The 14674-nt window shown below is 29.1% G+C and overlaps 1 protein-coding gene across 1 annotated transcript in view; it reads right to left on the bottom strand.

Moving 5' to 3' along the window:
• The window catches only part of LOC126744163 (dipeptidase 1-like), a 117131-nt gene that overhangs the window by 33723 nt on the left and 68734 nt on the right, over nucleotides 1–14674 (bottom strand). The window contains exons 3-4 of the mRNA XM_050451521.1: nucleotides 12891–13042; nucleotides 12654–12830 (exon numbers count right to left, since the gene is read on the bottom strand). Coding sequence (XP_050307478.1) covers nucleotides 12654–12830; nucleotides 12891–13042 — 329 coding nt within the window. The remainder of the gene's footprint in view (nucleotides 1–12653; nucleotides 12831–12890; nucleotides 13043–14674) is intronic.

Here is a 14674-nt window from a genome sequence, read left to right as displayed (position 1 = left end):
CACGTTTCTTAGACAAATATCTAGCACGTTTTTTTAAGTATGTACTATCAAAAACTTTAAAAATAAACTTGATTGTAAGTCATTAGCATAAAAATTAAAAAAGTTAGGAATAAAATAAAAATAATTGCAGTTTTAAAAAAATTTATCATAAAAAAATTATGTATTTATTTCAAAAATTAAAGCGTAGCCTTCTACAATGGACTATATATAGGTACCAATAATATGTTCAAAAAGTATCAGCGATTTAGAGTACATATTTTTTTTAAATCGTGATTTTAATCTAAAAAAAAGCAAAATTTGTGGTAATATTCTGTTATTAGTGGTGGTTTTTAATAGTGAAAGCTATTCGATTTATTATTAATTGCATTGCAATCATTTGAATGATATAAATTTTAGCCACTTATACCGTCTAACCATACTTAAAACTGCATTTTTTTCGTCATTAAGGGTGGTTTTTAAGGGTTTAAGTTTCAAAATATTGATGTGTACTATAATCCCCAATGTAAAACTATATTTATTTTGCATATTTATATGAATTCTAGGTTGTAAAACACCTATTTTCGTTTTATTTTAATTTTAGTGGTTTGTTCTTTCATCCCCTATTTTAAAAGCAAATAATTAGGCATTTAATAAGTTTTTTTTATTTAACTGCCTTTTTATATTTCACTGTTACCGAGTTCCATATGCTGAGTGTTGTTATCACATTATTATGTAAATTTTATTAAATATTTAAAAAACGGCTATATTAACCAAGTTGTTATTAATTAAGTGTATGTAATATTAGGTAGGTAGTTTCTTGGTCAGTTGAGAAAAGAGCATGAAAGGAACGTAAAGCTAAGATTTAATTGTGTACATTCTAATAAACTTAATTTTAAAGCTATCTACCAAGTGTTTTTCTTACATTTATTTGTTCAAAAGAGATACTTAATAATATTCTTTCAATTTCATTTTAACAATAATACAAAGTGCCTTTGATTTCAAAAAATTCCATATATTACACGCTGCCCGCCGCGATGTACGAAAATATTCCTTATTAAAAATGTTTTAAACATCCCTCGTATCGTAAAGGATTGCCGCCGAAACTAAATAATGATTTACGACCGCGTAAAAAAAGTCGGCACTGTTTAGAAGTCCCCACTTCAAACGGCCGCAAGAGAGTGAACCTACTGTCTTGTTCTTTATACTGTGGTTTAGAGTAGAAAGGATTAACTTTACTTCAACAACACTAGGTAGCAAGGAACGTATATTAACGTGGCCTACCTTTAAATTGTTAAAACTGTTTTTAGCCATTTAAAAATATAAAAATACACAAACCAAAACGCTAAAGAAATAAGCAATTTAAAAAACAAATAAAATAAAAATATAAAAGGAATCCAAAAGTACAATAAATAAAATAATTAGCTACAAAGTTCCTCTAACATAGCCTCATTTTTTATATGGATTGGCTTATCATTTTCATTTTTCCTTACCAAAGTTCTGCCATCACGATGCCATACATATCGATACCCCAGGCCTTTGAGCTGCTTTGCTTTCTTAAAAAGTCTGTAGTTTTCTTTGGTCATCTCCTCATTGATAAAAATGGGTGTGTTCTTATTGCCAAGACCTACGGTACTTAGAGTAAGTTTTCCTTTTCTTCCTCTGGATTTTAAGATGCTATGTTTGGTCTCCTTATTTTTTAGGGAGATAATAGTCTTTACTCCTGCTTTGGTATCAATATTTTCAAATACTTCAACTTCTGATTCCGGAATGTATCAGAAGCAGATATTTCATGCAGATATTTCTATCTAGCTTCCTAGTTTCCTCGACGTTACGCACAGTTTTAAGTTTTTCAATTTCTTCCCTCAAAACTTGGTTGTCTTTGGAGAGATTGTTCACCATATCTGCTAAAGCCTTACTCCTTAGTTTTTCTTCCTCATACTTTTCACTGAGAAAATCTACTGATTTCCTAACCTCCCGCATTTCATTTTGTAAGCCTTTATATTGATATAATGCAAAATTTATTAATTTAAGAGTTTCACATTAAAAAAATATGAAATGCACCAGTATTTACACTGTAATTGGAATGGCGTCGTATTTTTTTGTGTGTATCATGTCTGCAATATGATTTTTAAAACGTACTTTGATTTTTAATAACACATTTATAGACAACATTCATTAAATACACGTAAAGTGTGTAATAAAATGCTTCATGTTACATATATTTTCGTGTACACAATTGCGATTATTTCAATAGAATTCAATCCTAGAAGGCTTTTCTAATTTAGATAAATTAAACTGTGATTTTAAAACTTGTAATAATGATAGCACAAATATACAGAAATCACTTTTTCGGAGGCTCATAATTTTGACAATGGACAACTAAGAACAACATATAGTAAAAAAATATTATAAATAAAATTATAATTTTGTTGAACCTAAAAAAACTAATAAGAAAAATATTAAACAAAGATTCTTTGTTTTATTATATACCAATTTTAAAATACTAAGTACACTATTAAAACATAAGTATGTCTTAAATGAGTTTTTTCATTACCAGAAACTCAACCAGTAAGCAGCATTTTTCAAGACTTTTCTGATGGTTTTAGTTACCGAAACAGCGAGTATTTTAAAAAATAAAAAAAATTGCTCTAAAATAATTTTATACCAAGATGCCTTTGAAATTTGTAATCCTCTAGGATCCGCCAGAATAAAATAAAAATTAGTTGGTATATACATGAGTCTTGTAAATCTTCCTCCTTGGAATAGATCACAGGTCGGCATTGCTTTTAAATAATATTTATAAATGGGTTAAAAGCATTTCACCTTTCAACGAATTAAAATTTAAAGAGTTTTTGAAAACATCTTACGAGATAGATATTGCGAAAACGCTGATCAAAAAGATGAACTCAAATTTATAATTAAAAATGTAGCAATATATCTTGGGGATAATGTAAATGCTTTAACACTTAATTAAATACAAGGAATAGTATAACAAAAATAATTATTTTGGTTTTTAAAATAAATAAGCAAATTTTTTTAGACTGTCGACGAATTAAACATTAACGAAATCCCACTCACACCCTGCATCATAGAAATTAATGGTAAGTATGTTATTATTATTGTAGGTTTTTTCTTTATCGCTAGATATATTATTGGGTTCTTTTAGGAAATAAAAGTCTGGATGGTAGAACAACAAAAGAAATAGTTTAATAAATAAGTGAATCAAGTAGAGTTAATAACAAGAATAATAAAGTGTGATGATAAAACTTGTTCTACATAAAACCCGCTTAATTAACTTCACACTACACGACAGCGGCTTATTATATTTACGTCTTCGATTTATTTTAAAAATCCGTCTTAGTTACATCTTAATTCGTCTTTAAAATACTCAAAATTATAATACCGGGAGCCGTCTTCTCATGTTATAATTATAAAGCTCTTGCAAGACACCAAAACCGTCTTTTTTGGTGATCCGCGACTTTACGTCTTATTAAATCGACTTTTACTCTTCAAAGACTTCGACTGACTGCCTGTTTTTCGTGTCCTCATTTTTTAATACGTATTAAGTACTAAGTCAGCTTTTTTATTATTCCTCTTTAATCGCCGTCGTACCGTTAACAGAAATCAAACGGGTTTTTAAGTCAGCAGTTTCCACAGATTCGGTTCGGCAGTATCAATTTTCTGAGAACCTTAAATATTGTTTTAACGAGCGCAAATTATATATCACATCATCACTTTGAAAGAAAAAATACTTTTAGAATATAAAGATAAAGAAAAGCTTACACTAACTGATTATGTTATTTTAATTATAAAAAAAAATACTATCCTACATTATTATTATTATTATTATTTTCTTTTAATAAATAAACTTTTTTACATTCAAATGAAGATCCTGCGGCCTCAATATATTTCGTTTATTTGAACCATTTGACAGCTTTGGAGATTCTTTTAAAGTCTGCATGGATAGTTATTTAATCTATAACCTACAATACCCAAAAGAAATAACTACGTTATTAGAACTACTTCAAAGAATGTTTCAAAAAATTCATCCAGATTGGATCATAAATAAATATAAAAACAAGTATTTTGCCATAATGTTTACAATTAACTAATACTGATGATGGCTTAACACTGATTTTGTTTTTTTTTAATTTGTAGCTATATCCTTAAACTTAGGTAATTTTTCCTATGTTTTTGCTACATTGAAATATTTAAGTTATATCTTATAATTTATAAGTAGGTATAATTTTCAGTTTATTTACTGAATATACTGTTAATTTCCTGAAAAAAAAAACCTGGAAAATAATAATTTGGTTTAAGTATTTTCTATTTTTTTTAACCTGTTATATTACAAAATTAAGGTAATTTTACATAACGTTATTTTCCAAAAAGTTAGATTTTACCACTTAATTTTACACAGAAATCTATACGTAATATACCATGTGAAAATACATACATAATATGTTATGGTAACAAAATTGCCAACGTAATCTTATGGAAATTTATACTATGCTTTATCAGTGCAGAGGCAAGGGATTAATAAATAAAAGAAACCACATCGGGCCCAATACGGAACCTTGAGGGCCCCAATGTCCACTTTAAGATTTTCAGACCGCATACTAGATCCGGAGCTATCCCTCACTGCGACATATGTGAGCTCAACACTACTCCCCTTACACCATAGAATTCCATTCTATCCAAGAGTAAAGTGTGATCTACGCAGTTAAACGCCCTGCTAAGAATTCCTTCTAATCGTCACTTTGTCGCCCTTATTTACTGGGGAATTCCGACCTTAAAAGTAATTCCAGTCAAAGTTGGTACAACTGATGACAATGCGCTATTGCCCCTGGAAAATGTGAGCGGTCATACTACTAACTTGCAGTCAGCTACGTTCGGCTACGGCCCTGTTATGAGGGCAATAAATCTTGGCTTAATATAGGACACATTGCCAAAGTTCGAGGAAATTGCACACCTAGCAGCCAGTTTAGTTATGTATGTACGTCGCCCTACGGTCGTAAACTTATGTTTTATATCTTTATATTGTCGACGTGGAATGTTCCGGATAAGTTGGCCATCAATCTGGAAAGAGTTGGAGCAAATAATGAATATGAGATTTGCTATTGAAATTGTCGCATATATAGGGTATTTTTTGTGGGTAGATCAAAAAAAAGGTAATGTCTTAATAATTTGGTGATTTCGAGTGATAGGGTTCAAAACTTGGTTTTGCCATTGAACTAGTTGGACAAAAGTACCTGAATATAAGTATCATGTTAAGGAAATTATTTTTATTTTTAGTGAAGTTATACTATTTACTTTGTTGGAAAAAAAGTAGCAGAAAAGGCAAATTATGGCAATGAAATAATTTTGATTTTTAGCATTTTTTTCGAGAAGTTACCAAAAACATTTCAAAGTATATTTTTTAAATTTTATGACAACCACTGAAATTTCCAGTTTTTTTGGAAAAGATCAGAAACTCCAGGAAATTTAAAGGAAAAGTTGAAATTGCAGGTAGTTGAAGTAGTCTTTTTTTTTTTGAGTGTCCAAAAATGGATTTGGACTGACTGGAAATAAAACTTAATTTTATATAATTATCATTTAATATAACTTAATTTTCCCAAAGGAAATTTAATTGAAATCAGCAGTTTTTTGAAAAAGACCAGAAAATCCAAGAATTAAAAAAAAATTAAAATGCCAGGCAGTTGTAGTGTTTTTTTTGTTTTAAATGCTTAAAAGGGGAGATTTTGACTCCCTAGAAATAAAATATAATTTAATTTTCCTGAACAAAAATTTAATCAAAATTTCCAGTTTTTTAAAAGAGACCGGAAAATCTAGAAAATAAAAAAAATAAAATTCAGATAGTTGAAGTGATTTTTTCTTGAATGGTCAAAAAATGGAATTTGACTCACTGCAAATAAAATTTTATGTAATTTTCCTAAGAAAACTTAATCGAAATTTCCAGCTTCTTGAAAAAGCAAATCCAGGAAACTAAAAAAAAGTAAATTTCAGGCAGTTATCGTGGTTTCTTGTTTTTTTTTTTGATTGTCCAAAAAATCGATTTTGATCCACTGGAAATAAAATTTCATTTCAATTTCCTAGAACAATTTAGTTAATATTTGCAGTTTCTTGGAAAGGACTGGATAACTTTGGAAATTAAAAAAACGTTCAAATTCCAGGCAGTTAAAGTGGTTTTTTGTATTTTTTTGAGTGCGCACAAAAGTGATTTTGACTTATTGAAAATCAAATTTTATTTAATTTTCCCGGAAAAAATGTAACCAATAATTTTTAGTTTTTTAGAAAATAAAATCCAGAAAATTAAATAATATCAAATTCCAGGCAGTTAAAGTGGTTTTTTTTATTTTTTTTTGATTGCCCAAAAAATAGATTTTGATCCACTGGAAATAAAATTTCATTTCAATTTCCTAAAATAATTTAATCGATATTGCCAGTTTCTTGGAAAAGACCAAAAAATTCAGGAAATTAGAAAAAAGTTGAAGTGATTTTTCGTTTTTTTTTTTAAAGTGGTCAAAAAATCGATTTTGATTCACTGGAAATAACGTTTTATTTAATTTTTTTGAACAAAACTTACTGAATATTTCCAGTTTATTGAAATTGGAAAAATTGGAAAGAAATTGTAATCAAAATGTTCAGTTTTTCTTGGAAAAAAAAATAGAAAATCCAGGAAATTAAAAAGAAAAATTTTAATTCCAGGCAATTGAAATGATTTTTTTTGTTTTTTTTTTCCTGAGTGGTAAAAAATGGATTTTGATTGACTGGAAATAAAATTTTATTTCTATTTCCTAGAACGATTTAATCGAAATTTTAAATTTTTTTGGAAAATACCAAAAAATCCAGGAAATTAAAGTTAGAAATCCAAATTCCAGGCAGTTGAATTGATCTTTAGTCTGTTTTTTGAGTGTTCAAAAAATCAATCTTGGACTTAATGGAAATAAAATTTTATTTCAATTTCCTAGAATAATTTAATCGATATTTCCAGTTTCTTGGGAAAGACCAGAAAACTCAGGAAATTAGAAAAAAGTTGAAATTTCAGGAAGTTGAAGTGATGTTTCGTTTTTTTTTAAGTGGCCAAAAAATCGATTTTGACTTACTGGAAATAACGTTTTATTTAATTTTTCTAAACAAAACTTACTCAATATATCCAGTTTTTTGAAAAATATTTGAAAATCCACGAAATTTAAAGAAAAATTAATTTCCAGGCAATTTGAAATAAAATTTAATTCATTCATTTTCCTGGACAAAAATTAATCCAAGCTTTGAGTTTTTTTGAAAAACACCAGGCAATTAAAAAAAAATTAAATTTCAGGCAGTTAAAGTGATTTTTGGTTTTTTTTTTCTTGAGTGGTAAAAAATGGATTTTGATTGACTGGAAATAAAATTTTTATTTCATATTCCTGGAAAAATTCAATTGAAATTTTCAGTTTTTTGTAAAAATATAAAAAATTTGAGAAATTAAAAAGGAAATTTGTGAAAAAGTGTTTTTTTTGTTCCTTTTTGTTAAGTACCCAAAAAATGGATATTGATTCACTGAAAATAAAATTTTATTTCATGTTCGTCAAAAATTGTAGTCAAAATTTAATCTAAATGACTAGATTTTTGAAAAAGACCACAAAATCCAGGAAATTAAAAAAAAAATTTCAAAATTCCTGGCAGTTGAAGTAGTTTTTTGTTTCTTGTTTTAAATGTTAAAAAAAGGAGATTTTGACTCGTAGATATAAAATTTAATTCAATTTTCCTGAACAAAATGTAATTTAAATTTTTAATTTTTTGGAAAAAAACGGAATATTAAGGAAATTAAAAATAAAAGTTTAAGTTCTAGGCAGTTAAAGTCATTTTTTTGTTTCCTTTTTGAGTGTCCGTAAAATTTTGAAATTATTTTTTTTTTTCCTGAGTGGTAAAAAATGGATTTTGATTGACTTAATGGAAATAAAATTTTATTTCAATTTCCTAGAACAATTTAATGGAAATTTCCAATTTTTTTGGAAACTATCAGAAAATTAAAAAAAAAGTTGAAATTCCAGGCAGTTGAAGTGATCTTTAGTCCTTTTTTTGAGTGTTCAAAAAATCAATTTTGGACTTAATGGAAATAAAATTTTATTTAATTTTTCTGGACAAAATTTATTCGAAATCTCCAGTTTTTTTTGGAAGAAACCAGAAAATCCAGAAAATTAAAAGAAAAAATTGAAATTTCAGACAGTTGGTTCAACAAGTTATTTTTTGTTTTTTTTTTGAGTGCGCACAAAAGTAATTTTGACTTATTAAAAATCAAATTTTATTTAATTTTCCTGGAAAAATGTAACCAATAATGTTCAGTTTTTTAGAAAATAAAATCCAGAAAATATAAAAAAATCAAATTCCAGGCAGTTACTATGGAAAGGAGATAAATTTGCCTGTTTTTAACGAATCATCGTTTGTAGGTGCTTTGAATGTTAAAGCCGCCCATCCCGGGTACTATAGGTCGCTTGTCGATAAAGCTTTAAGGCAACATTCGACCGCTAATGACGAAATTGAGCGGGATTTTCACAGGTATTTAATTGTAAACTGGGGGTTAACCTGAACTTTCAAGAGGTTCAATTTAATCTGAGGCTATTTAATCATCTACTAATAAACCTTTAATAATATTTTTTTTAGTATATGTGCCAGGTTGATCGTTTATTTGAAGAATTTTTTACAGGCCATCAAAGATGATAGTAACAATTTTTCAATTTTTTTTTAGACTTGCAGTACAAAAATGTTCGCAACTTTCTCAAAAATAGTTCGAATTTACTCAAAGTCTCACCAAACCGTTAAGAAAACTTCATTTTTCATTAGAAAATAGATTTCAACTTGAAGAACTTTTTACAGGCTATCAAAGATGATAGTAACAATTTTTCCATGTTTTTAGACTTGCAGTACAAAAATGTTCACAACTTTCTCAAAAATAGTTCAAATTTACTCAAAGTCTCATCAAACCGTTAAGAAAACTTCACTTTTCATTAAAACATATATTTGAAATTGATGATTTAATTGGAGAACTTTTTACAGGCAGTTAAAGATGATGTTAACAATTTTTCAATTTTTTTGCATTATCAATACAGAAACGTTCATAACTTCGGCAAAAATTGTTCAAATTTATTCAGGGTTTCACCAAACCGTTAAGAAAACTTCATTTTTCATTAGAAAATAGATTTCAACTTGAAGAACTTTTTACAGGCTATCAAAGATGATAGTAACAAATTTTCCATGTTTTTAGACCTGCAGTACAAAAATGCTTATAACTTTCTCAAAAATAGTTCAAATTTACTAAAAGTTTCACTAAAACATTAAGAAAACTTGACTTTCCATTAAAAAATATAATTCAAGTTAATGGTTTAACTGAAGAATTTAATTGTAAGCTGTGGGTTAACCGAAACTTTCAAGAGGTTCAATTTAATCCTCTACGAATAAACCTTTAATAATGTTTTTTTTAGTATATGTGCAAATGATTAGCCCTTGGTTGGTTATATAACGCTTAAAATTGCATTTTTCCAGATCCTTACCGGAACACCCCGCCTTTCAAAACGAAATAGGCATAGACGCCTTAAGACGGGTGTTATGCGCTTACGCCGTACATAACCCCAGCATTGGGTACTGTCAGGCGATGATGGTAAGGGCAGTACTTTGATTACTTGTTACTTCACCTATATTAATAATTAATTTCTTTTCTGTTGTAGCTTCGGTGCTGTTGATTTACTGTAGCGAGGAGGAGGCTTTTTGGTTATTGGTCACGTTATGCGAACATTTGCTCCCGGACTATTATAATCAGCGGATGTTGGGGGCTGTCGGCTGAGCTCACTTTGGCCTATTTGCCATGTTTGCACGATAAATTGTTGCAGTTAGGTGAGAAATTTTCTAGGGAATTTTCAGGGTTTATATTTGATTCAGGATGGGACTTGGGACTCCTCTAAGCTTCCAGGAACTTGACGAAATTTTTTAATCTTTTCCAGGCTCTCGGAATCGTTTGTGTAGTTAATTCGTTTTATCAGTCATTTGACGTCACTCTTGTGACTTCCAGGCATTTTTTTGGAACCAACTGAGGTAAAAACTTAAAAATTGAACCATAGACTCTTCTGATAAAATAATTGGGCACGTATTTCAGCATTGTTTCAGAAAAAAAATTGTAAGTAAAGAATTTTGCCTTGGAAGTTGAGCATTTTTTGTTATTGAATTCGATATTCAAAAAATGATAGAGGTCTCATTGTGACTTCATTGGTGTTTCATTTTGTTGAATTGATCGTTAATTCCAGGCATTTGAAGGCACTGCTTGTATGAGTTCCAGACATTGAGACTCGTAAATTAATATCAAATTCGTGGAATGAATTAATAACTACTATTCGGAAGCTTGGAATACAAGTAAAAGTTGCTTTAAATGCTTGAAATATATGGAAAAAAAACAGAGGAGGAATTTTAACTTTTTATTGAATTCCAGGCATTTGATGGCCAATTCCAGTTATATCTTTAGAACTAAGGGAGACTTGAAAATTGAATCATAGATTCTTCTTATAAAATCGTTGGATACCTATTTCAGGATTTTTCGAGAAACAAGGTTGAAAATAAAGAAATTTGTCTTGGAAGTTGAGCATTGTTTTTTGTGAAAAATTCGATATCTTAGGGACAAAATGCTCATAATTCTGCAACCAAGAGGGATAGAGGCTTGAAAGTTAAACCATAGATTCTTCACATGAAATCATTGGACACCTATTTCAGGATTTTTCCAGAAAAAAATTCAAATTAAAGAAATTTGCCTTGAAAATTGAGAATTTTTTTTTTTTGAAAAATTCGATATTTTGAGGACAAAATGATTATATTTCTGCAATTAAGAGAAATAGAGACTTGAAAATTGGACCATATGTTCTTCTCTTAATGTTATTGGATACATATTTTAGCATTTCTCTTAAGTGTTTTTTTTGTTTTTTTTTTTAATTGGCCAAAAAATCGATTTTGACTTACTGGAAATAAGGTTTTATTTAATTTTTAAAGAACTATTTTTAACATTTTTTTGAACAACATTTACTCAATATTTCTAGTTTTTTGAAAAATATTGGAAAATTCAGGAAATTTAGAGAAAAATTGATGTCCAGGCAATTTGAAATAAAATTTAATTCAATTTTCCTGGACAAAAATTAATCCAAATTTTCAGTTTTTTGAAAAAGAAACCAGGAAATTTTAAAAAATTGAAATTCCCTGCAGATGAAGTGCTTTGTTGTTTCTTTTTTTGATTGCTCAAAAAATCGATTTCGACTCACTGGAAATAAAATGTCATTTAATTTTCCTGGAAAAATTGTAATCAAAATGTTCAGTTTTTCTCTACAGAAAATCCAGGAAATTAAAAAGAAAAATTGAAATTCCAGGCAATTGAAGCGATTTTTTGTTTTTTTTTCTTGAGTGGTAAAAAATGGATTTAATTTACTGGAAATGTTCCTGGAAAAATTTAATTGAAATTTTAAATTTTTTGGGAAAAAACCAGAAAATCCAGGAAATTAAAGATTTAAAGAAAAGTTAAAATTCCAGGTAGCTGAATTAATTTTTCGTTTTTTTTTTGTTAAGTGCCCATAAAATTGGTATTGACTCAGTGGAAATAAAATTTCATTTCAATTTCCCAGAACGATTTAATCGAAATTCCCAATTTTTTTGGAAAACTATCAGGAAACTAAAGAAAAAAGTTGAAATTCCAGGCAGTTAAAGTGATCCTTAGTCTGTTTTTTGAGTGTTCAAAAAATAAATCTTGGACTTAATGGAAATAAAATTTTATTTAAATATTCTGGACAAAATTTATTTGAAATCTCCAGTTTTTTGGAAAAAAGTAGATAATCCAGAAAATTACGAAAAAAAGTTTAAATTCCGGACCGCTGAAGTGATTTTTTTTTTAATGCCAAAAAATGGATCTTGACTTACTAGAAATGAAGTATCATTTAAAATTCCTAGAATAAATTAATCGATATTTCCAATTTTTTGGAAAAAAGCAGAAAATCCAGGAAATTAAAGATTTAAATTTAAAGAAAAGTTAAAATTCCAGGCAGTTAAAGTAATTTTTTGTTTTTTTTGTTGAGTACTTAAAAATTTATATTGACTCAGTGAAAATAAAATTTTATTTCAATTACCTAGAACAATTTAATCGAAATTTATAATTTTTTTGGAAAATATCAGAAAATCCAGGAAATTAAGGAAAAAAGTTGAAATTCCAGGCAGTTGAAGTGATCTTTAGTCTCATTTTTGAGTGTTCAAAAAATCAATCTTGGATTTAATAGAAATAATATTTAATTTAATTTTTCTGGACAAAATTAATTTGAAATCTCCAGTTTTTGGAAAAAAAAACCGAACATCCAGAAAATTACGAAAAAAAGTTTAAATTCCGGACCCCTGAAGTGATTTTTTTTTGAGTGCCAAAAAATGGATCTTGACTCACTAGAAATGAAGTATCATTTCAAATTCCTAAAATAAATTAATCGATATTTCCAATTTTTTGGAAAAAAGCAGAAAATCCAGGAAATTAAAGATTTAAATTTAAAGAAAAGTTAAAATTCCAGGCTGTTGAAGTGATTTTTTATTTTTTTTTTTGAGTGCTCATAATTTTCATGAAAATGCACCAAAACAGTTGACGTGATACTAATCAAAAAGTCATTAGCTTACTAATTACTGACCTGGGCAGCAACGTGACCACGCTCTAACCTAACCAAGTCGGTATGACTCCAGGCGCTCGTAGACCAAGGCGCCACCTCGCGGAGGTCATGGTCAAACTTGAAACTCTTCAACTTGTTATGCATGAACTTTCGTATGTTCCATGGCAAGTCATTGTGACCGTCCACCAACGGTGTCTCCTGTCAAATAAAAGAAATTATTAAAACAAAATAACAGAGGTTCGAACGGGGGCTACCTACCTCTAGTAATCTGGCTGCTACCTCTAGTCTTTCCTCAAACGAGGCTCCTGAGCTAATTTTCAAGGCTATAGGCACCCCAACCCCCACGGCAGCTGCCAATAGTAAAACGGTAGCTATGATCCACCAGTGTTTCGGGTTCAGCTCTAAACCTCCTGAAAAGAGAATAAATATTTTTGTATTATTGAGAGGATGACGCTTTAAAGCACGCACTAAGGTCATTAAATCTAGTCCAGTTCTATTCTAGAACTTTCAACTAACGAAGCATAACCGCGAACAAACGGAACAAATTGATGTAATTTTCCGGGGTATTTGCACAAGAACTGATAGAAGGGGCCGTTTGTTGTTATTATTGTTGTTGCTGCTGGCAATCAGCAACAGCGAGAACGTTTTTTTAGGAAATTATGGGATTATTGAGGTGTCATTCTAAATTACAGCACGTTCGTCGAATGAAAATTTACCGTTCTTCGATTGGTTCGTTTTTCGAACAAACAAATTATTTATTGCCCGCTCCTGTAGTCCATAAATCCACCCCCGCCGCTAAATATACGAAGTAAATAATTACAGTGTTCAAACTAACATAAAGCGCGAAACGACCTAAAAATTTATATTAAACTCATACACAAATAAATCACGAATGAAAATTCGTTTCTGTGACGTTCATTGTCGCACTGCCACGAACGGATGCATTTTGAAAGATATTGCGGCTTTCGGCTCTCATGTGTCACACATATATTTCAACGGCTGATAACGAGCCTTGTTATTTTCCTATAATGTGGCCTACATTTTGAACTTGAATAGACCGAAAAAAACAAGATTGCAAGGGAAATTGCCTTAGAATAAATGACTGAGAAGATAAAGAGGCAAGAAGCAGTTGAGGAGGAAGGAGAAGAAGAGAAACAACGTAAATGATGATATGATGAGGATTGAAGAAACAAAAGTGAGATCAATGAAATGAGAAAGAGGACTTAAGAAAATAGTGATAAATAGAAGGCCTTTCAATGAAACTAAGAAGAAGACAATAAATTATTGAATATTCGAGGAATTCACAAAATTCGAAAGATCAAGGGGAGAAACCTTTGAATGTAATGGGTCAAATTAGATTGATGATAATCCTGCATCACGAGGTCTTTGTCTAAAGATGATCATTTAAAAACTTCAAGAGAAAAGAGAAAAAAAAGAAGAGAATTATCAATAGAAAATAGAAGATGTGGAAGAAGTAAAGATGCGAGGAAAAATATATTATAATTGGAAGTAAATGAAACTTTAGATTATATCGAAATTCCCGATGATATACCAAAAAAAGGAACAATTAATGGATGATTGAAAATCACCAGGGAAACTTTGTACAAAAAATTCAAAAATACTTTCTGAGTTACTAATTATATTCCTCAGCTTTACTAATTGTAGTAATCATAAGTCTAGTATTACAATATAAAAATGATTCACAATTTAGTAACCAAATATGGAAAAATAAAGAAGAAGACGAAGAAGAAACAAAATCAGAAGAAGAAAAAGGAAATACAGAGAACTATCAAAATCTTAGCATAATGACCCAAAATTTAAAGAAAATGAAAGCAAAAGAAAATGGAGAAATAAAAAAGACGAAGAAGAACAATAAAATACATGGAACTATTAGCGGATTAGAATATTGAGGCAAAATTTGAAGAAAATTAAAGCGAAGGAAAATAGATGAAGAAGAAAATAAAAACGAACAAGAAATTATCAGCGGACTAGAATAATTAGCAAATATTTAAAGAAAATGGAAAAGTAAGAAAGAAGGAATT

The sequence above is a fragment of the Anthonomus grandis genome, chromosome 13 (assembly GCF_022605725.1).
Source record: "Anthonomus grandis grandis chromosome 13, icAntGran1.3, whole genome shotgun sequence".
NCBI classification, from domain to species: Eukaryota; Metazoa; Arthropoda; class Insecta; order Coleoptera; family Curculionidae; genus Anthonomus; species Anthonomus grandis.
This window is presented reverse-complemented; position numbering and strand designations above follow the sequence as displayed.